The following is a 21336-nucleotide window of genomic DNA, read 5'->3' on the forward strand; positions in this document are numbered from 1 at the left end:
TCATAATTCTATAAAAAAATTATTTTTTAACAATATATTCACGAATCTTTTTTTATCTTAAAGTATTTTTGTTCTTAAGTCACGTTTCACTTTAGATATCACATGTCGAAGTTCTATTTTATTTTGTTTCATAGTTTTTAATAAATATGGTTTGATTTTCGTCAAAAATTATGGGGTCTTCGTGACTTTCGTTGCGCTTGGAAATTACTTTTTTTTCATTTAATGACTGTTCTGCTAGTGATTAATGAAGATTGGTAAGTTGTTCACGCCTTTTTCCTTGATATCCTCTATAATTGTTTGTTCAGTGAGGACGAAAGGATCTAGTGCTTTAGTATTACCTAAGGTTAGTGTTCTGTTACATTACACATGTTAATTCTAACACATTTTGAATAATCTGATTAATTCATTCTTGTAATTCTTGTGATAATTGGTAATGAAATTCGGATCAATTATCGTGAGTGAGTTATTTACAAATATATGAACCAGATTTTCCCAAGTACCTACAAATTAAAGAAGAATTCAAAACTGTTTTGATTCATTCGGGGAACATTCTCGTAGAATTTGTAGCAAATGTTCATGGGTAAAGCGGCTTCTCTTTTTTATACATTTATATATATTTATACTCAATTTTTTGTGGTCTTGGCTTTTTTGGTCGTATACCGCTAAAAAGCCCGAATCGACATTGGAAACCCCAAACAATGAACATATCGAAAGATTCACTGAGCAATTGACGGTTGATAAAACATTATGTTTATTGCAGCCCTATCAATCGCTATGATAAATTTATCTTCTCGTGTGCAATTTTGCTTCAAAAAATATCCTACAGAAATAGGTTGTGATTTTTTAATCGATCAACCCTGCAGAGCACAATATTTTATTGAGTTTTAATGATTCGTGTAACAAAATATTCTTCAAGGTGGTTACCAATTATTCAATAAATTGTCTATAATGTTCAGTTTTCTATATAAAATAATTTTCATATTTATAAATAAACGCCAATATCGTGACGGCTATTATTGTTTCCTGAATGTTAGTTGTTTCTGAGTTTAGTATTAAATCATCAGCAAATATAGTATATATAGGCGTTTTCGTAGTGGGAATGTGGCAAAGTGTACTAACTTCAATATATTTTCGAGGTATCGAATACTTATGTATTATTCATATGGGACTGAATTTATGATCAAGCACAATATAAAAATTACGTACATTAATTAACCATACATGTGGTATATGTGAAACCAATTATATATAAATATACTTTCAGCGTTTTAAATTTCGATGTTTCTTTTAAAAAACATTGAACTCGTCGATTTCAAAAAGCAATATTCAAATTGACGCTTGATAGGAATATTAAGGTTATTGATTATGGTTGTTATCGAAATCATTGTTAATTTTCATTGGTTAGATTATGAATGACATTAAATTTTTAAAGGGTAGATTGGGCTAGGTTGTTGTAAATGATATATATTGATTGGTTATCAATTTTTTTCAATTTCCTCATGTAATTTCTACCATCCTTAAATATCCCGAATATACTTATATCGTTAAATTAAATATGCATATTATCTGTTTATCCATTTTATTTTAGGTACAACTATTCAAAGCTGAATATGTCTTTATGGTACTTATCGTTATCATTACCTCTTCTCCCAGTTTATCTAACATTTCTAGCATGTTTGCTAGTTTACAAAAGTATTATAATTGCAATATTGAAATTGAAGCATGGTAAAAATTTGACTATTATTACAAGCAACGATTCTTTATTCGGATTGGGCAAATTTCGAGAAAACTTGTCTAACGTTCTGTTTACTATGAATACTGAAATGAGCGAAGAAGCTTTGAGAGAGAGAATGGTTCAAGCCATAAATATGAAAATGGTAAAATACGAGCAGCACTTTAAAAAAATCCATAGTTCCCTGTATAACTTTATGGGCTACACTTTTTTGATAAAAGAAGACGACGTAAGAGCTACCGACTTTGTAACTATTTTGGACGTTGAAAAAGATCGTTATGAATCGATCAATCATTTGGCATATGAATATTCTATGAAACCGTTACCTAAACAAAATAAACGACTTTTTGAAATTATCATCATAAAATCTAGTAAAGAATGGAAGATGAGAAACAATTTTAAAGGCGAAAAAATACCGGTATTAATGAGAATGCACCATCTTTTAGCAGACGGTTTATCCACTTTAAATTTAAACGTACAACTCTTTGGAGATAATAAAGTAGTCATAAATGAAGTTGTGGATAAATTCAACACGAATCGTAAACGTCCTCAATATTGGTTAGAAATACTCCAAAATATTTATTTTTTCCTCCTTCTTCCTGGTTATATAATTTACCATGAAATTCACACTTACGGAAATGATAGAGGATTTATGAATAATTTGGGTTCTGGTAAACAGCATTTTATTTATAAAGTTGGAGATGATAATATGATGATACAGAAAATAAAAAATTTGAAAAATAAAATCGGGGACTGCAGTTTCACTCAAATATTAATTACAGCTATTTCGGCTAGTATATACGAATATAGTAAAAAGGTGAGTTATTTGAGTATTTTGAAAATGAGGTTCCGATGTTTGTAGTTTCTTTTTTCAAAGTAAATTATTCACATTGGCTATAAATCATACAAAAAGTAAATTTATTCATTCATTAATAATCACATCAATAATCGCGCTAATGATCAAAACATTGTTATTTTTTTCTAAACAAATTTTGTTAGTATCAATAGTATGAAGCAACTTTATTTACATTATCTGTTCAAATTTTTTTCTTTTCAACTTAGTCGACATAAAATCAGTGAAGTCCCTATCGACCACGTCAGTTAGTTTTTTTATCAAATGTAACGTTTTATAGTTAGAAGCTAATTTCTAAATTTTCTATAATTTATTGTGCTCTTTCTGTCGATTCCAACAAAAAATAATTTTTCAATTATGATACGGATGAATTTATTTATCAATTTTGAAATATTTAGTGGAGTACCTTCTCGTTTATTGTTTTGTTTGCTCCACTCTCATTTCGTTTATTGAGAATAACCAAAAAATTTCATTTGACCACTTTTAACTTACATACAAATAGATAGTAATCTATCGAACACATCCCGAAATTATTTAGATAATCCAAAATTACAATGATTCAAGAAACCGATGTCGGCCTCATTTTTTTATGACAATTCGACTATTCTGTTTCTAAATATGAATATGATTATGAATAAAATGTTTTGCATGTGTGTTTTATAGCAAGCAATCATTTTTAAATATTAAAAAACAATTAAATAGATATCTATCAAAACACCAGTTTTGTTATTCTATATTTAGCTATAAATACAATACTTTTGAAAGGCACTAAATGAAGATTGTATTAATACAAAATGTCTTGAATTCCTGACATCTTTTTGTAGACTAGTAAAATTCCAAAATCAATAGAAACGGTAAACGCTGGTGTTCGTGATTTAAAACCAATGAATAAAAATGGCCTGCCAATTTTGATGAATCAATTTGGATATGTAACTCATGAAATTCCGATTGATATTAAGAGTGAATCATTATTTAAGAGAATTGACGCTATTAAAGAATGTATGGAAACATCTGATATAGTAACAAATTTTATGGTAAGTCTAAGTATACATTTCATATTTCTTAAATTACATTCAGTTTACGAGATCAGAAAGAATTAATACGAAGATATAAAAATAAAGTTTCAAGAATTGAGATAAACAAGTTTCAAGTTTATATTCCCACGCTTTTTTATGTCGAGCGAATCACCAATGGAAATTCTGTAAACTGGAACGTAAATGGGAAAGTAAAAGTTATTTCTCATCTGGATCAACTATGCCTCTACTGAATACAGTATATAAAGACTTCTCATTTGAGGTATTATAAGGCCTACATTTTAATTTAAGAAACAACTACTTCTACTACATCAAAACTAGTGATGTCACCATGTATATGCTTGACTCTAATCAATGAACATTTCAGACAATATATTAGATAAAAACAATTCTATTGACATATGTATTGAAGGAGTTATATGATCCAGATTCAAGTTTAATCTTATAATATTGTAAAATGTGGCTATTTATCTCAATTTTCAGATCATGAAAACGCTACTTTGTTATACAATGGGTCTTTTTCCAATTTACTTTAAAAAGTTATTTTTTCAAACAAATTCCGCTATCCTAGCGATAAGTAACCTTCCCGGGATTCCGAAAATTAATTTTTTAGATGGTATAGATGTAGAAGAGGTATATTTCTTTGTCCTCAACAGAGAAATAGACATCGGTAAGTAGATACTATACAGAGATAACACATTTTTATTTTACATCAAATCGATAATTATTATGAATGTTTGTTAGCAGACTAAATGTATACCAAATGCCGTTATTAAATCTCCTTGCATATTAAGCGATATACGATAAGAAATAAAAAAAAGAACTTTCCATAAATTCGACATTATATTGTTTTTAAGGTATGGGAATCAGTATAATGACGTACGACGAAAAAATTCATCTCGGATTACAAGTATATGAAAGTATCATTCCTTCCCAAGAAGATTGCCGACAAATTTTGGATAATATTTTCAAAACTTTAAATGATCTTATTACAGAATTTTCTGATGAAAATGCATGAATTATCAATAAACTTTAAACTATTTGAAATGTTTTTCCTACATTAAATGTATGTTATACATCAGTGTCAATAATGAAAATACGAGGACAATTTTTAATCAATAAAAAAGTTACTTTTCTGTAAAAAATATTTAATTTTTAAACCTTATCTTCTTTTAAATCTACGCACTTTCGGTGATATAGAAATAGCTTTCCATCAAGTCTATTATCACATTTGGTAACAGGATAATAAAAAATTATATGTATAGTAATAAGAAATAATATATAATATCAGTACTTATCACTTAACCCCCGTAATTTCATCATAAACAATTTTATCATAAACAGCAAATATTAAGAGACTTTCTTTCAGGTTTTCTATCATGAAATGACTTCTTTGTAATCGATTTTGGTTACCACAAGAATTTCTTCTGTTGAGTTGTACTTCTGTGGAATCACAATACATTTGAAATCGATTGAAATTCGCGAAAAATTACTATTGGAATTCAAATACTAAAATTTAATGATGTCTAGAGTTCTAATTAAAGTTCAATAGAATTTTGATTTTCAAACAAGAAGTTTCTAATCCTCTTATTAAAACGGGTTTAAACATTCTAACGGGGTAAAATTTCGTTTTTCTGAAATTGTTTTCAATGAATAGTTGGTATGGGAAAAACCTATCGTTATACATATTTTCACAATATCCTAAAATAATATTTAGACGTTTTAGTATGGAAATCTTCAATATTCGGTGGTTGAGTGATAAGTTGATTTATTTGAATAGTCAAGTTGTATAATTCGTGAATTTTGAGGTTATTGGATTTGGTATTTGTTGTTGATGTGTTCATAATTCTGTAAAAAATTTATTTTTTAACAATAGATTTACGAATCTTTTTTTATCAAAAAGTATTTTTGTTCTTAAGTCACGTTTCACTTTAGATATCACATGTCGAAGTTCTATTTTATTTTGCTTCAGTTTTTAATAAATATGGTCTAATTTTCGTCAAAAATTATGGGGTGTTCGTGCCTTTCGTTGCGCTTGGAAATTACTTTTTTTTCATTTAATAACCGTTCTGCTAGTGATTAATGAAGATTGGTAAGTTGTTTTTCCTTGATATCCTCTATAATTGTTTGTTCAGTGAAGACGAAAGGATCTAGTGCTTTATAGTATTACCTAAGGTTAGCGTTCTGTAGTGAAGTATAACTTAGTTGTTAATGAATTATTCCTTCTCAAGAAGACTACCAACAAATTATGGACAATATTTTTAAATATTTGATAGAGCTTACCACAAACTTCTTCGAGGAAAGTTGAAAATAAATGTTGTAAACTCGATTTTACGAAACTTTTTGAACCGTCTTTTCCGCACTAAAGATACGTTATTAGGCATCACAAAAATTGATTCGCGTTATCAATGACATATTTTTACAATACTCGTATATTCTCAATACCAAAATCACTCGTTCATTTTGTATAACATCAAACCAATGGGATTAGTTGTTAGAAATATTTAAGTCTTGTTCAATATCATATAAGATTATATAGGAGTTGGCCTGAAAAATATGAATACGATAATCTTTTCGTAGCCAATCAAAAGTTGAACTGTTCCAATAATGCAATAATTAAAGTTTTTTTTATTTAAAACGAACCCTTATTCGAGTATTTTGAAGATATTTCATCCAGCCTTCTTTTCACTACTTTATTGATAATATTTTCTTCTTCAACGAATATTTTCCATTATATAATACTTATTTGGCCACCTGCAGCATTATAATAATCGCCTAAATTTCGAATATATTTAAAAACAAAACGATTTTGAATTATATAATGAAATATTGGCATTTACTTATAAGTATTTCATAATAGATTTTGTTTTAATCAAATAATTTTTTAGATTAATTTTGTCCAACCCTAAATCAGGTTGACACCATTTTTCGGTAAGTATTATCCCATAAACTTTAACTGCGGTTATTAGTGAACAACTATATTCGAAGGTAAGTTGATAAACTAAAATTTAATTTCATTATGATCTATAATCCAATTGAGATTGTTTGTGGCATTTCAAAATCATTATTGCAACATTATTTTTCCGCTATTTCTGCATTCTAATTAATTTGTTTTTCATTTTGTTGTTTAGTACTTAAGCTTCACTTCCTTATTATTTATTAACAGCACATATTATGATGTTATTTTCAACACTGGTTGACAAAAAAACAATAGAAATAACTTCCTTTAATTTGGCATCACTCAACTGTTAAATCTTATCGGCCAGTGTTATTATACATTACAAATTTATAAATATAACATAAAATATTAAGATGCAATAAGTCTTATTTTTATATAAATAAGGATAATGGATTAATTAAAAGGTTAGATAAGGACGAAAAATAGCGGCTTGCCATAAATTAATTTTGGACGGATCGCAATAAAAACATCTGCCTATCGCTCAGAAGCTGAACTTGTCATAATTAATTTTGGAGAGAAAATTGCGCTACCTATGATAAAGGATCCTGTACTGAATACATTCAAATATTGGAGAAAAAATGGCGACATCTTGTTGGAGTTATTATCGTCACCTATGACTCGGGATCCGAACTATTTTGTCGGCTAGTGTAATTAGTTTTTTAGAATTACTAGTATAGTAAACACATTGTTTAAAGAATATTCTTTATACAATATTAAACATAAGTAGTCGATTTTAAAAAAATGGTGACTTAATAAATTGCACAATAAAATTTTCAAAGATATTCTTTTATTTGTTTCAGGTGTAAATACTAGAATCAGAAAATGTCTTGGCGATATTTTATGATATCACTACCTCTACTTCCATTTTTTCTTATATTCCTGATATTTTCCGTAATTTACAAGAATATAATAATTACAATATTAAAAGTAAAGTATGGTACGAACTTTACCAATATTGAAAACATAGATTCTTTTTTCACGGTAGGCAATTTTCAAGAAAATTTCTCTTATATTTTAACTACTATGAAAACAAGAATTAACGAAGAAGATTTAGAAGCAAAAATGATTGAAGCTTTGGATGAAACAATAATGAAAAATGCAGAACATTTTAAAAAAATCCTTGGTTCTCTACACAATTTTATGGGTTTTCCATATGTTTTGAAAGAAGATATTAAAGCAGCTGATTTTGTACATATCGTGGATGTAGAAAAAGATTGTTACAAAACGTTCGGCCATTTAACTTATGATTATAGCATGAAGCCACTACCTAAAAATAATAAATTACTTTTTGAGACGATTATACTGAAATGTAGCAACAAATGGAAAGAAAAGAACAATTTTCGGATAGAACATATACCAGTACTAATCAAAATTCATCATATTTTGGGTGACGGTTTATCAATAATGAATCTATTCGTTCATTTATTTGGTGATGATAAATATGTTATAGATAACGTTATTAGAGAGTTCAATAAAAGACATAAACGCAGCAATTTTTGGATCAGATTGTTACAAGGTGTTTATTCCTTTTTACTACTCCCAGGTTTTATGGTTTGTGAAGGAATAAAAAGGAACTTTAATAAAACAGCATTCATTGCTAGAGCCGGCTTCGGCAAACAATATTTTGTTAAAAAAGTTGATGATACGATATCGATACAGAAAATAAAAAATTTAAAAACGAAAATTGGAGACTGCGTTTTCACTGAAATTTTACTTACTGCCATTTCAGCTAGCTGTTATTATTATTTTAGAGAGCTGAGTGGTTTTTTTCAATAATTTTGCCGATATTTCTAGAGTTTCATACTGACTACAAGTATAGTAAGTTTACACGTGTCTTTATAAAATTTGGTGGTATTTCTTTCTCTACTCATCTAAATATTCCGATATTTTTTAAAAAGATCAATAAAAATATCTTATAAAGTTAAGTATTCACAATAACAAATATACATACCAGATTTTATACTTTAATTGTACACCTTTATTACCTAGTTATCGCTAATAGATGTTTACCAACTTTTTTACTTGTTTGTATTGAGGTTATTGATAGAAATTTCTTTTGTTATACTTCATGGTACATTTGCCCAATCCCCATGTCAATTGATTGATTTCTGCACGTGAAACAATGAAGCTTTTATATTTTCACAATTTTTTTCCTCTAAGAGTATTTTTTAACATTACTCTGTTACTTTGTGGAATAATTTTCCAATCAAATCTGTAAGTAAATAGTTCTTCCTAGTTGCTTTCATAGTAATCATTTTCGTTTATTTCTTCTCATTAATAATGTATACTAATGACGTCGTTTTTTTTATATATAAATATAAAGAAAAATCTTGAGTTCCAAAGCAGCAGCAGCAATTATGGCCGTTACCCAAAACATTGACGATTTAAATAACAACGGTCTGCCGGAATTAAAAAATCAATTCGAATTTTTTTCATTTGAAATTCCTATGGATATTGGTGGTGGATCTATGTTAAAAAGGTTAAACGCTACGAAAAAATATACCAGATCACCTAAATCAACTACTATATTCATGGTTAGTATAAAATAATAAAAATATATTTTCCTAAGACCACTTATGAAAATGATAAATAGTACACTTATTTTTACATAAGAAATTATGTTTTGAAAATGCTTTCATTCATATTTCTACAATATGAATCTGGCTGGGTGCTGAAAGGCAAAAGACCAAAATTAAGAAGAACGAAGAAGTAGACAATAAGATTTTTTGAGGTTATATTAGTGTTTACAATAAAAAATTAAAGTTTATTGTGATTTGTCTGCCAGATAATAATTGTTATAACAACTATACATTTAACTTTTATAACGCCTAAGAAAAAAATAACACATAACAAAATCATTAATAATTGTTTAGTTCCTGTTAGGTATCTAAATATAGTTACAATTTTTTAACTTTGCAGTACACGTGTTTATATACTTTTCAACACATGTGTGATATTGTTTAATTGACTTTCTTATTTAAAAAATAGTCACCATTCGTACGCGGGGCACATTCGTACACTAAGTATAACAGAAATACTAAACAGCACAAAAGCACGGCTTTGCTTGTGTGCATAGACATGCCGGCCGCCATGTTGCTAGCAGTGTCGCGCCAGTCGCGGCACAGTGTATCGGTTGACAAGACGTAACGTGTTTTCGCGCGCGGCGAGTAAATTTTTTACCTAATCTTAATTCGCAATTGTAAGAATGTTGTTACGTTTTTAACAAAATAGTGATGATAAATATTAACGTTAATATTGATTATTCTGAGCTTTAATTGTTATATTTCTGAAACTAAATTAGTATTTATGTAAAGTTGTATTTGAATTTTGTGCAAGGCATGGGGTGCATTCGGACAACCAACCAGGGGGCACATTCGTACGCGTACGAATGCTCCCCTTTAGATTTTATTAACCACCAGAACTTCAAAATTAGATTTTTATAAAATAAAATATAGAAACCTTTTAAAATTCTCGTAAAGACAGCACAATAACATATTTTTAAGTATTCTACTTCGAACAAAGCGTTATATTTTTATAAATTAAAATAATACATATTTTATTGCAGAATCATGGTACGAAAATATAAAAAGAAGGGTACGCGTACTCAAGAGATTGACGAAGAGTCCATGAAATTAGCAATTGATGACATAATTCAAGGACGGTTGTCGTATAGGAAAACCGCGTTGAAATATAACATCAAGACATCTACGTTGGAAAGCAGAGTCCAGAAATTTAAAGATAGCTCTAACACCGATGGCCTTCACGAACATTTCATTCTAAGTTCACGAGTCTACAAGTCTTCTTGGAAGAAGAGACACGCTTAAATGACTACATTATTAATTGCTGCATTATGGACTAACAACAGTACACTTTCGCAAACTTGCCTACGAATACGCGAAAGCGTCAAATTTAAAATATCCCACGAAATGGGATGAAAAACAAATGGCCGGCGTAGAATGGATACGTAAATATAGAGATAGAAGCACCAACCTCAGTCTGCGAAAACCGGAGAAGACAAGTGCAGCTAGATCGTTCGCCTTCAAGCGTGCAGTCCAAGAGTTTTATAATAATTTAGCTGAAGTGTTACAACGACATAATTTTGCTGCCAACAGAATATTTAACTTTGACGAGTCGGGCGTATCTACAGTTTTAGAAACTCCTAAAATTTTGGCTCCTAAATCTCAAAAACAAGTGGGACAAATCGTGTCAGCGGAAAGAGGCGAACTAGTAAAATTTGGTGCAATTATTTCTGCAAGCGGCAATACTATTCCTCCGTTATTTGTGTTTCCACGTTACACTAAAGGGACCATTTTCTAGGAGGTGCGCCTGAAGGAAGCCTCGGAGCTGCTAATAGAAGTGCTCGAGATAATGGCATAATTTTTGTGTCTTTTCCCCCGCACGCCAGTCATCGATTGCAACCTTTAGATGTTGCAGTGTTCGGCCCATTCAAGGCAAAGTTAAAAGTTGTATTTAACAATTGGGATATTTCGAATCCTGGCAAGACAGTCAATATTTATAACATACCTAAACTAGTAAAACTTGCATATTTTGAATCATTTACTGTAAAAAATATTACAAGTGCATTTGAGAAGCCAGGTATATGGCCGTTCAATTAAATGGCGTTAAGTGATGTAGATTTCGCTCCCATTGACGTGAATAATTCAAATAATTCTGCAAATGAGTTACCTAATCCAGAAACAAGTACTGTCGCTCTAGAATCACAACCCTCCACCAATGTGCCATCTACTGATATGAATGAGCCAGATATTCGTGAGGAGTCGCCTCCTTTTCTTCAAAATTCTCAAGGTATTTTTACCGGAACTGACGAACCCTCCACCTCTTCAACTAAGACACAATCTGAACCAAGTGCTTATCTTCCCGTAACACCAGAAGTCATTAGATCTTATCCTACAGTTGTTAGAAATAGAAAAACCAATAAAGGAAGAAAACCGAGTAAATTCCGTATATATACAGATATACCTGAAAAAACAGCACTAGAAGAGAGACATAGACAGAAAGAATTGAAAAAATAGAACAGGAAAGGAAAGCCAGAGCCAAAGCAATGAAACGTAGTTTCACCGAACTTAATTTAATACATAAGAAAAAGAAAGCTAAAGCAAATAGAAAGTGATGAAGATTCAGAAGAATCTGAAGGATCGCAATTTAGCTTGAGGGAGAGTTTAACATCTCCAATCGATTTCGAAACGGACGAAGAAATTGATGATCATAGTAACGATAATAATTTAAATGTGGCCCCAGATAAAATCAAAGATAATTATTTTGTGTTGGTAAAGTTTGAGAAAAAGACTTCTGTTGTATATTACGTTGAAAAAGTTCTCAGTCATTATTCGGATACAGGGCTGAAAGTATCTTATCTTCGGAAGAAACCGGGCTCATCATGGTCATTATTTTTCCCTGATATTGACGACATACACACTCTGTATATCACCAATGTCGCCATGATCCTTCCTGATCCACAACCACGAGCGGGCTGTACAGCTAGAATGGCTAGACTTCTTACTTTTGCAGTTAATTTAAATAATTTTAATGTGCAATAACTTCCAAAGTAACAAGCAAATGTATGATTAGCTACTCTAAGTTTAGATTGTCAAAGACTGTATATCTGTATAAATATAGTATAACAATCTCAACTAAAAAATATTGCAAAGATATAATTTAGACTGATTGTAAAGCTTAGAATTATCAATAAGTAAACTAAGGAGGAACGATTTAATTTATTGTTATGTTTCTAAAGAAAATTTATCGCCTATGGGCCAAGACAAGTATTATTAAGTTAGTTCTTTGATAAATAAATATTTTTATAATAATTAATAAAAAAATTACAAATTTAATAGGCTTTTTAATTACCCTATATGAATCTACCCCATGGCGTATGAAAGTACCCCACCTACTGTACGAACGTACCCCACATACGGGATACATTCGTACAAATATCTTAACATAGAAAAACCATTATAACTCTTTTACCTTTTGAAATAACAGTTTCGGATTTTTTGTAACAAATTACAATATATTTTTTACACTTGGGTATATAAACTAGATAAATTCGATAATTTATCATAATTTAAAAAAATAAAATCTAAAAAGCGTACAAAGGGTAACCACTTTCCTCTACGTTTTTTTTGAAAAATTTTTTACGTGGTCGTAAGAAAAATAGTGTACATAACTCGTTGGTAAGTGTATTTCGCACATTTCAGCAGTCACTGCTACTCAACCAATTTTTAACTATTCATAAGTGACCGTAAACCTGCTATTCATCGAGTATAATAATTGCAGATCAAAGCTTCCTCCTTGTATCGTGTGTGTGGTAGAACTTTTTTAACAATAACGCAATTGTTATATTAAATATTTTTCTGTATACTCTAAATAAATAACGGAGAGGAAAAAATGAATATGATGGAATGTCGTTTTTACTTTAATATTTGTTACTTTTAGATTCAAAGTTTATTCTTTAAAAATATATTGGGACTATTCCCCATACCCATTAGAGAACTATTTTTTAAAACGAAATACACCAGTTTGGGTTTGAGCAATCTATCTGGAATTAAAAAAATTACATTATTCGATGGAATAGAAATAGATGAAATGCAGGGTTCCCAGCGATCTGGATAGTCAGGGAATTGCAAAATGGTCAGGGAAATTTGGAAATATTCTCAAAAAGTCAGGGAAATTCACAAAAAATTTCAAAAAGTCAGGGAAAATCCTAAAATAAAGTAAAATCTGGAGTAACTCCAGATTTTAGAAAATCCTTGCGCCTTGCTCACCAGATGCCTCTTTTGAAATATTTTGCTGTGTTTCTCACTAGATGGCACCTCTGAAAGAGAATTTGCTGTACTTCTCACTAGATGGCGCCTCTGAAAATAATTTTTTTTGGTGCCTCTGAAAAAGAATGTTGCTTTAATTTAATTCTTAGCTTCTAGGTGTTAGATGGATTAATCTGCTTCTGTTAGTCTATGCAAAAAGTAGTTTTCTAATTTCTGTGTGAACCCATGCTGCTGACTACATACTCAAACATCTGGATTTACAATTAAAGCAAAGTAAGTTAATTTTATTATTCCTTCTTAGTTTTTATTTTATGTTTTAAGTCATGACACTATATTTGTTATACTATTGTTTATGCTGAAAAGTAGGATAAACATTTAATGCCAATAATAGCAAAAATGCTATTTATTAAGGTTTTTTAAGCAACAATCATTTAGAAAATATTTTTATTTTAGATATTTATGCATTTTTATTTTCTTTTTCAGTATAATGTCGAAGAAGACAAAATTTAACAAACAGTGGCTGGATCCTGATTTGCATCCTGAATTCAACAAATGGTTGAGTGATGTTCCTGATAAATTGAACCAAGCATATTACACAGTTTGCCATAAATTTATTGAACTCAGTAATAGGGGGATAAGAGTTTTAAATTCTCACTTAAAATCAAATGCTCATATAAAATCTGTCAGTGCAAAGTCTCAACAAAAGCCAGTTGGAATGTTTTTTTCAAAAAATCAAAATATAATCAGTCAAACCTCTCCTATTATTGAACCTTCTCAATCAACTCCTATTATTGAACCTTCTCAATCAACTCCTATTATTGAACCTTCTCATTCAAAGGGAAACGGTGAAACTCTATGCAGTAGTTCAAATACTATAAATTCATATCTACTCAAAGATGATGTTTTAAAAGCTGAGTGCCTTTGGGCGATGCATGTGGTTAACAAAAAAATGTCTTACAATTCATGTGCTGATATTAGTCAAATTTTTCAAGTTATGTTCCCTGACAGTGTCATTGCAAAGCAGTTCAAACTTGGAAGTTCCAAAGTTGCTTACCTAGTTTCTTATGGTTTAGCACCTTATTTTTTGAATCAGTTAATGGACCACATCAAGCTTTGTAATGATTTTGTTATTTGTTTTGATGAAGCATTCAATAAAGTTGCCCATAAAGGGCAAATGGATTTAGTAATAAGATTTTGAGATGAACATTCGCACCAGGTTTCAACAGGTTACTTAAATAGTGTATTTTTAGGTAAAGCTACTGCTGATGATTTGCTTGAAAAATTTATAGAAGGTTTATCTACATTGCCACTTCTTAATCTGCTTCAGGTTTCTATGGATTACCCAAATGTGAACAACTGCTTTCTGCGGAAGTTAATAGTTAAATATGAAGATGATGTGTCAAATTTTAATGGTAAAAAGCTTGATATGGGTACTTGTGGTCTGCATGTGGTCCATGAATCCTTAAAACATGGCTTGAAAGTGATTAAATGGGATTTGAATAGTTTATTAACCCATATGTATTTTCTCTTTAAGGATTCTCCTTCTCGCCGTGCAGAATTTACTGCTGTTACAGGCAGTAAATTATTTCCTTTGAAATTTTGCAGCACTAGATGGGTGGAAAATGTACAGTGTCTAGGAAGGGTACTTGAAATTTTTGATCATGTTAAAAATTTTGTTGAAAACAACAAATCTCTTTCAAGTAATCCTGCCACTACGATAAAACAAGCTGCTAAAGATGATGAAATGTAAGCTGAGTTTTTTTAAATTAATTGCAGCTGAATTGGAACCCTTTTTGAAAAGATTTCAGAGTCCAAAGCCACTTGCTCCCTTTTTGTATGAAGCACTGCATGATGTAATCAGAGCCCTCATGAAAAAATTTGTCAGTGATGATAATTAAAGGCTGCAATTACTGTGAAGCAACTGCTTGATATTGACCTATGTCAATCTGAAAACTTTCTTCATTACAAAAAAATTGATGTTGGTTTTGCTGCCAGAAAATTTCTTGGAGAAGTCAAAGTAGATGAGAGAGATGTTATGAACTTTCGATTGCAGTGCAGGGAACTTCTTGTTGCTTTGTTGAAAAACTGAAAGAAAGGAGTCCTGTGAAGTTCTTGATCGTTCGGGGTGTTTCTGCGTTAGATCCTTTTATTATTAAACATAAGCCCAAAATTGGTATTCAGAGCTTTCAAGTGGCCCTTCAGTGCTTGGTTCACGCTACCAGAGTTGAGGATGATGTTGCCGAAAAAGTAAAGCAGCAGTACATTAATTTAACCAATGCAGCCAATCTGCGTCCTCAACATGAATTTGAAACTTTTTTTAAAGTACCCACAGATGAAGTTGGCCTTGATAAGTTCTTTTTTGACATCTTGGACGATGATAAAAATTTCGCAGAGTTGTGGAAAGTTGTTAAAATGTGCTTAATCTTCTCGCATGGAAATGCATCTGTTGAGAGTGGATTTTCGATCAACAAATCTTTGTTGATTGAAAATTTGCATGAAACCACATTGGTTAATCAAAGGCATGTTTATGATGGCATTTTAAAAGCTGGGGGCGTTCAGGCTGTAGACCTAAGCAAAAACCTTCTGTCTTATGTTCGAAGCAGCCATAAGAGATACAAGGAAGATGTTAAAAATAAACGTAAAATCGAAGAAAAGGAAGTGAACAAAGAAAGAATTGTAAGAGAAGAGAAAAGGAAAATAAAGGAATTAGAGGAAAGGAGGAAACAGATTAGAAGAAGCTGCAATTGAACTTGAGCTAAATACCTTGAAAAAAAGAAAATTGCAAACCTTCATATCTAAATGTTAAACTGCTAAGAAATAAAAATTTAGTTTTTGTTAATGTGTACTCATTCTTCAGTTCTCTTTTCTTTTCCTTTATGAAATCATAATTTATTTATTTGAATTTTAAAAGGAAGATTTCGGTAAGTATTTTGTGCTTTTTTTTTCATTTTCTCATAACAATTTATTATGCTACAAATTAACCAAATTTATTTTCTCTTTCTAAGTTTTTATTAATTTTTTATGAAAATCAATCTGAAGCTAATTGAAAATGCTTTTAAATTAATTTAATTAATACCAATAATAATGATTAATATTACTATTAACATTAAGTAATCCAAGCTGATTTTGCGCGTACCTTTTGGCCAGGGAATTTTTTGAGTTTTGGTCAGGGAAAGTCAGGGAATTTATCAAGCAAATTTTGCTGGGAACCCTGAAATGTATTTCTTTGTAATTAGTAGAAAAGAAATTGGTAAGAAAAATAATTTCAGTAATAACCTTTTCGTTTTAAATAGTAATTGTACATTCTAACTCTAATATTTCCTTTTGAAATGTTCATAATGTTTGGTCTATAATTGAATGAGCAATATGAGGATTTATTTAGAACAGACTTTTTAATGACAAGATTTATTAAAACAACTCTTCAATTGTGTTATCATTTAAAGAATTGACTAGCCTCTTGACTTGATCGAAACATTAACATTTATTTAAATTTTTAGGTATGGGATACAGTATAATAACATACAATGATAAAATACATTTTGCGTTCAAAGCTTGCGAAAATATCATTCCTTCTCAAGATGATTGCCAAAAACTTCTTGACAATGTTTTGAAATATTTAAATGAACTAATCTTAGAATCCAATAATAAAAATTTATGAATACTGTAAAGTTTATATTTTTATAGGCAATTGGAAAATTTTATCTCGGCCCTACTCTGATGCACCTAAGGATTCTACAATTATCTATGGATAATTCAATATAGAGCAATCAATTAAAATTAAAAGTTAATTATTTCTAAACTTTATTAATTTATATTATCTTGAGCTACGTGGTTGCATTGAAAAATAATGATCTATTAAATTGATGGCTGTTTCATATTTTTGAAATATAACAACTAAGGAAAAATGAAATTCTACTTAAAACAGATTTCCATTTTTATATTAATGTTGTAGGTGATCTATTGATTAATATAATAACGCAAATTGTATATGTCAATATCATATTTTGAAAAAGATCGAAACAGGTGGAAACGTCAATTTGTACTTGTGATTTTAAACCGATTTCCCATCAAAAGAGACCCAAAATCGAAAAGATTCATCACGAAAAACTTATAAAAAGGTCTAAGAAGTAAAAAGTTGAAGAAATTTTTTTTTTCAACATGCATCTAATAGATACAACTCTTTACTTCAATTCAATATTCCCAATAACTTCATCTAAATGATTATTTGAACAAGAATATGTTTTTCATCAATATTTTAAGAAGTTTGAACACTGCAATTTCGTATACTGTGAGTCCAACCATCGTCATGATTTTTTCCAAGATATATCCATTCTTTATCAACACTTCCCTAAGAATACAGATTGTAATGTATCATTATTTTGGTTTGAGTGATTTTTTAAACACGCATATGTTTTTCAATAATATTCAAACAAGTTTGAAGCCTTGTATTTCCAATACCACCACACCAACCAATTCATCAAGACAGAACAACGTTTGTCTGGTCAGTTATTATGGTTATACCAAAGAAAGATGTGTATATCATTACTCCTACAAATTCTTCTATTAATTTAGTAGTTTATAGGAGCATTATAATTAAAATTTTGAAAATACTGTATGATTGAAACTGCCAAGCTAGTGGTGAGTGTTAGTGGCCACATTGTTCTCGATGGTAAGCATATTTTATTTCTTCCATTTTCTCAATAAAATTCCAAAGAGTAGGCAGATCTTAAAATTAGATCACTTCTTAGAACAATGAACGACTAACCACCCTCTTTTTATAGCTGATTTTTAATCTCACCTGAATTAATTAATTACAGTATTTGGATTTAAATTATATTTTACCACTTGATATTCAATGCGTTTATAGATTTCTCTACTGCATGGTAATTGGTGTGTAGAATACCAAAACATTTATCGCTATCTTCACCTCCCAACCAAGTATCATACAATTTTTTTATAATTTGATTATTTTCGGGAAAATGAATCGGTAGTGAATTATATAAACAATCGATTTCCGACAAAAGATCTTTGATTGTTACACCATTTTTAGGCCTGACCTGTGCCCCTCCATTCAAACAACCTAAAATAAATAAATTGAACTTGAAATATATCAGATTTTTTAGATAAAAATTACACCGCAAATCATCAAATCAAATACTAGTTTTCAAATAATAATTCATAAGTACCTGACGGACAAGCCATAACCTCAACATAATGATATTGAGATTTGCCTCTTTTTAACTTCTGTACTAAATTCTGTATATTCCTGAATCCGTTAGCAATAGCAAACCTCAAAACAACTTTACCATCCTGTTCCAAAAGGACTTCTTTAAAATCTTGATTCCTGCAAACAATTTTTGATATTGAAATAAATAAGTTTAGTTTTAGTTGATAATTCAAACTACCCAAATTGGATTTGTATCTCTAGTAAAACAGTTATAACCACTTTAATAATCAAAGGATCTATTAAATCCCCTTTGCTTGGCACTGGGGATACACAGTATTTAAAGCTGATCTATTAATCATACTCTTCTTAGAAAGTTCAGAATCTGGGATTGCTCTAGTTGCTAGAGATCTTCGTCTTCTATTTCATAAGCTCCCAGGTGTAGTGTTCTGGAGTTATATAGTATTCCACTCTTTAAGAGAATGTGGATAGAATTTTCGTCCTCAACATAACAGTATCTGCATGTTCCACTTTCTGCTAAACTTATCATCTTCAGGTGTCTATTGAGGCAGCAAAAACCTAGATATTGCAGCTTTACACTAAGAAGATTATGATCTAACATATCAAATTAAATTATAGAACAACTTGTCTGCAAATCTATTTTTTTTAAAGAAGTATTCAACAACTTACCTCAAACATTTATATTCTAAATTATCACAGTCTTTTCCAAACAATTCCTTAGCAGCATATTTAAAAATGTGATCAGCATATCCTCCTGATCCAGATCCAATATGTTTTATCAATGATGGAATAATATCTTTTTCGCCAGGTAACCAAGGTTGAGAAAATTTACCGTCTTCTAAATCCTCAAGTTTAAAATTTTCTTTGGATAACATTTGTTCTAATTCAACTAAAAAATTAAATAATTGTAAATCTTGAACCATATTATGAAATGTATCCATTCAACTAATTTTTTAAGGTTTCCGTTGAGATAAAACAAAATTTTTTGAGGAGAAGCTGTAAACTAAAAATTACTTATCCAGCAGTTCACTTATTTGTTATGTAATTGGCCACATTACATTCGATAGGAGTCTTATATACCCCCAAAAAAGGCTGCAATTTTTTTTAAATATACCGGGGAAGATATTGCAAAAACTCTTGAAGATATAAGAAGTGATGTATGTTTTATCAGATATTATTGAAAAATGCCAAAAAGTGGAAATGTAGCCTTTTAGAATTTTTTTTGTACCCAACCAAAGGATATTTTGGAATATAACATCATTTTTATATTCCTAAAACAAGTTTCAGTATTCAAAGACGATTTTTATTCTTACTTCTAAAAAAAATTACCTTTTTTCATGATTAACTGAAAAAATCGTTAAGTAGACAACTATTAGCTCAGCTCAAAGATTGAAACATTAATAACTTAAGAGCCTAAAAATCTCAATAGACTTACGGGCAGTAATAACACAATCCACATCTCTACTTTGTGTAGTTTCAGAAAAGAAATCTCCCCGAGAGGCTTCCAATTTTTTGTCATAACAGGGCATTACAGCCACATGATATATATTAGGATTTCCCAACTGTTGACAGACCCAATCTTTGATTAAAGAGCCCATAATCTGTTGTGGTGATTTCGTTGTAGAAATATATGGTAATATGTAATTACCATGAGTTTTTTCAGCATAACAAACCCATCCTGACAATAAACAATGTCTAATTAATATCTAATTACTATCTTTAATTCATTCAATCACCTGGACAGCTTGATGCTAACATTGGCAAGATATTATTCACACTATTATCCTCAGATGTTCTGTATCTATTTATAAATTCTTTTTGAGCTTCAATAATTGCAAAATCATCAGCTAATGTCATATCCACTACCATATCTGCACCTAGTTGTTTAAAATATTGACAAAGTTTTGCAGCACAATTATTTGGGGATAAATTAAAACGGATTGCCAAAGACAATATTGGCTGAATAGATAAACTAACAATAATAACTTTAGAATCTTCATATTTATCACTCTGAAAATATAAATCGAATTATTACAACGATTATTTTATCTAATTACAGTACCTCTTTAAAGCGTTTATTTTCTTCAAATACTTTTAACAATTCTTCTTGACTCTGCTGTGAAACTAAAACACTTTCAGCAGATGTTATACAACCAGAACATGCTAAACAGTCGGATAAACTTATTTCTACTTTTTGTAACTTTTGGAAGCTTCCATCCTAAAAGAAAATTTTTTTACAAAAATGTAATTTTATGTTATAGCAGTGAAATACTTCATCAATTTGAAAATATCCATCTCCTTGTATTTTTACTTTTGATCCTGTATTACTCTTCCCATTTTTGTCAATTTTAACTGGTTTAATGCATTCCTAAAATTATGTTTTGTCAGTATAATGTAGAAATATTTCAATTAATTTGATAATACCTGAGAAGGTGTTATAAAATCATCTAAATCTGTTAATTGCAAAGCTCCACTAAATCTCGACATTATTAATTGAATTAATTTTAAACAAGATAAACACACATCAGATTGCTTATGGATTAAAAAAGAATTATTATAGGTAAAACTAAATCACTTTACAATATTTGGTAAAATAAACATATAACCTACAAAAATATTTTTCTGTCATAGTCATAGATAAATTTTGTCCATTGAGCTTATGTTAAAAATAGAGAGTGCGGTCTCTATTTTTCTCTATTCTATTTTGATTGAATATTAAATATTAATTATATTCATACAATCAGAAGCAAGTAGAGACATATAGACAATGGTAAACTGAATTTGAATA

General features: G+C 29.9%; 3 protein-coding genes across 5 annotated transcripts; 2 read left to right on the forward strand and 1 right to left on the reverse strand.

Moving 5' to 3' along the window:
* Positions 1 to 102: 102 nt before the first annotated feature.
* LOC130448069 (uncharacterized) lies at positions 103 to 4764 on the forward strand. Of its 2 annotated transcripts, none has more exons than XM_056785256.1 (5): positions 103 to 254; positions 1589 to 2549; positions 3410 to 3619; positions 4103 to 4289; positions 4477 to 4764. In XM_056785256.1, the coding sequence occupies exons 1-5, from the start codon at positions 223 to 225 to the stop codon at positions 4635 to 4637; spliced, it is 1551 nt and encodes a 516-aa protein (XP_056641234.1). In that variant the 5' UTR covers positions 103 to 222; the 3' UTR covers positions 4638 to 4764. The 2 variants fall into 2 exon arrangements, with proteins under 2 accessions (XP_056641234.1, XP_056641235.1); XM_056785257.1 differs by lacking the exon at positions 103 to 254 and adding an exon at positions 369 to 458.
* An 841-nt stretch (positions 4765 to 5605) lies between these two features.
* LOC130448071 (uncharacterized) lies at positions 5606 to 12427 on the forward strand. 2 transcript variants are annotated; one of them, XM_056785259.1, is made up of 4 exons: positions 5606 to 5711; positions 6508 to 6607; positions 7379 to 9112; positions 10144 to 12427. In XM_056785259.1, exon 3 carries the CDS (start codon positions 7401 to 7403, stop codon positions 8352 to 8354), a length of 954 nt encoding a protein of 317 aa, XP_056641237.1. In that variant the 5' UTR covers positions 5606 to 5711; positions 6508 to 6607; positions 7379 to 7400; the 3' UTR covers positions 8355 to 9112; positions 10144 to 12427. The 2 variants fall into 2 exon arrangements, with proteins under 2 accessions (XP_056641237.1, XP_056641238.1); XM_056785260.1 differs by lacking the exon at positions 5606 to 5711 and having other exon boundaries at positions 6507 to 6550.
* Positions 12428 to 12557: 130 nt separating this feature from the next.
* Positions 12558 to 21211, reverse strand: LOC130448070 (probable cytosolic Fe-S cluster assembly factor GI11683). The gene is made up of 9 exons (XM_056785258.1): positions 20973 to 21211; positions 20821 to 20916; positions 20611 to 20766; positions 20285 to 20558; positions 19984 to 20226; positions 19218 to 19437; positions 18550 to 18707; positions 18162 to 18443; positions 12558 to 13137 (listed from the first exon to the last, which is right to left on the reverse strand). Exons 1-8 carry the CDS (start codon positions 21033 to 21035, stop codon positions 18202 to 18204), a joined length of 1452 nt encoding a protein of 483 aa, XP_056641236.1. The 5' UTR covers positions 21036 to 21211; the 3' UTR covers positions 12558 to 13137; positions 18162 to 18201.
* Between the last annotated feature and the right edge of the window lie 125 nt (positions 21212 to 21336).

This window comes from Diorhabda sublineata, chromosome 8, assembly GCF_026230105.1.
Source record: "Diorhabda sublineata isolate icDioSubl1.1 chromosome 8, icDioSubl1.1, whole genome shotgun sequence".
Taxonomy (NCBI): Eukaryota; Metazoa; Arthropoda; class Insecta; order Coleoptera; family Chrysomelidae; genus Diorhabda; species Diorhabda sublineata.

Excerpts from the sequence above, each read along its gene's own strand:
- LOC130448069 (XM_056785256.1), top strand. The coding sequence starts at position 223 with ATGACTGTTCTGCTAGTGATTAATGAAGATTG. Across the intron at positions 255-1,588 it reads CTAGTGATTAATGAAGATTG|GTACAACTATTCAAAGCTGA; the intron begins GTAAGTTGTTCA and ends ATTTTATTTTAG. Across the intron at positions 3,620-4,102 it reads ATATAGTAACAAATTTTATG|ATCATGAAAACGCTACTTTG; the intron begins GTAAGTCTAAGT and ends CTCAATTTTCAG.
- LOC130448071 (XM_056785259.1), top strand. The coding sequence starts at position 7,401 with ATGTCTTGGCGATATTTTATGATATCACTACCTCTACTTCCATTTTTT.
- LOC130448070 (XM_056785258.1), bottom strand. The coding sequence starts at position 21,035 with ATGTCGAGATTTAGTGGAGCTTTGCAATTAACAGATTTAGATGATTTT. Across the intron at positions 20,917-20,972 it reads ATTTTATAACACCTTCTCAG|GAATGCATTAAACCAGTTAA; the intron begins GTATTATCAAAT and ends ACATAATTTTAG. Across the intron at positions 18,708-19,217 it reads TTAGAATATAAATGTTTGAG|GAATCAAGATTTTAAAGAAG; the intron begins GTAAGTTGTTGA and ends AATTGTTTGCAG.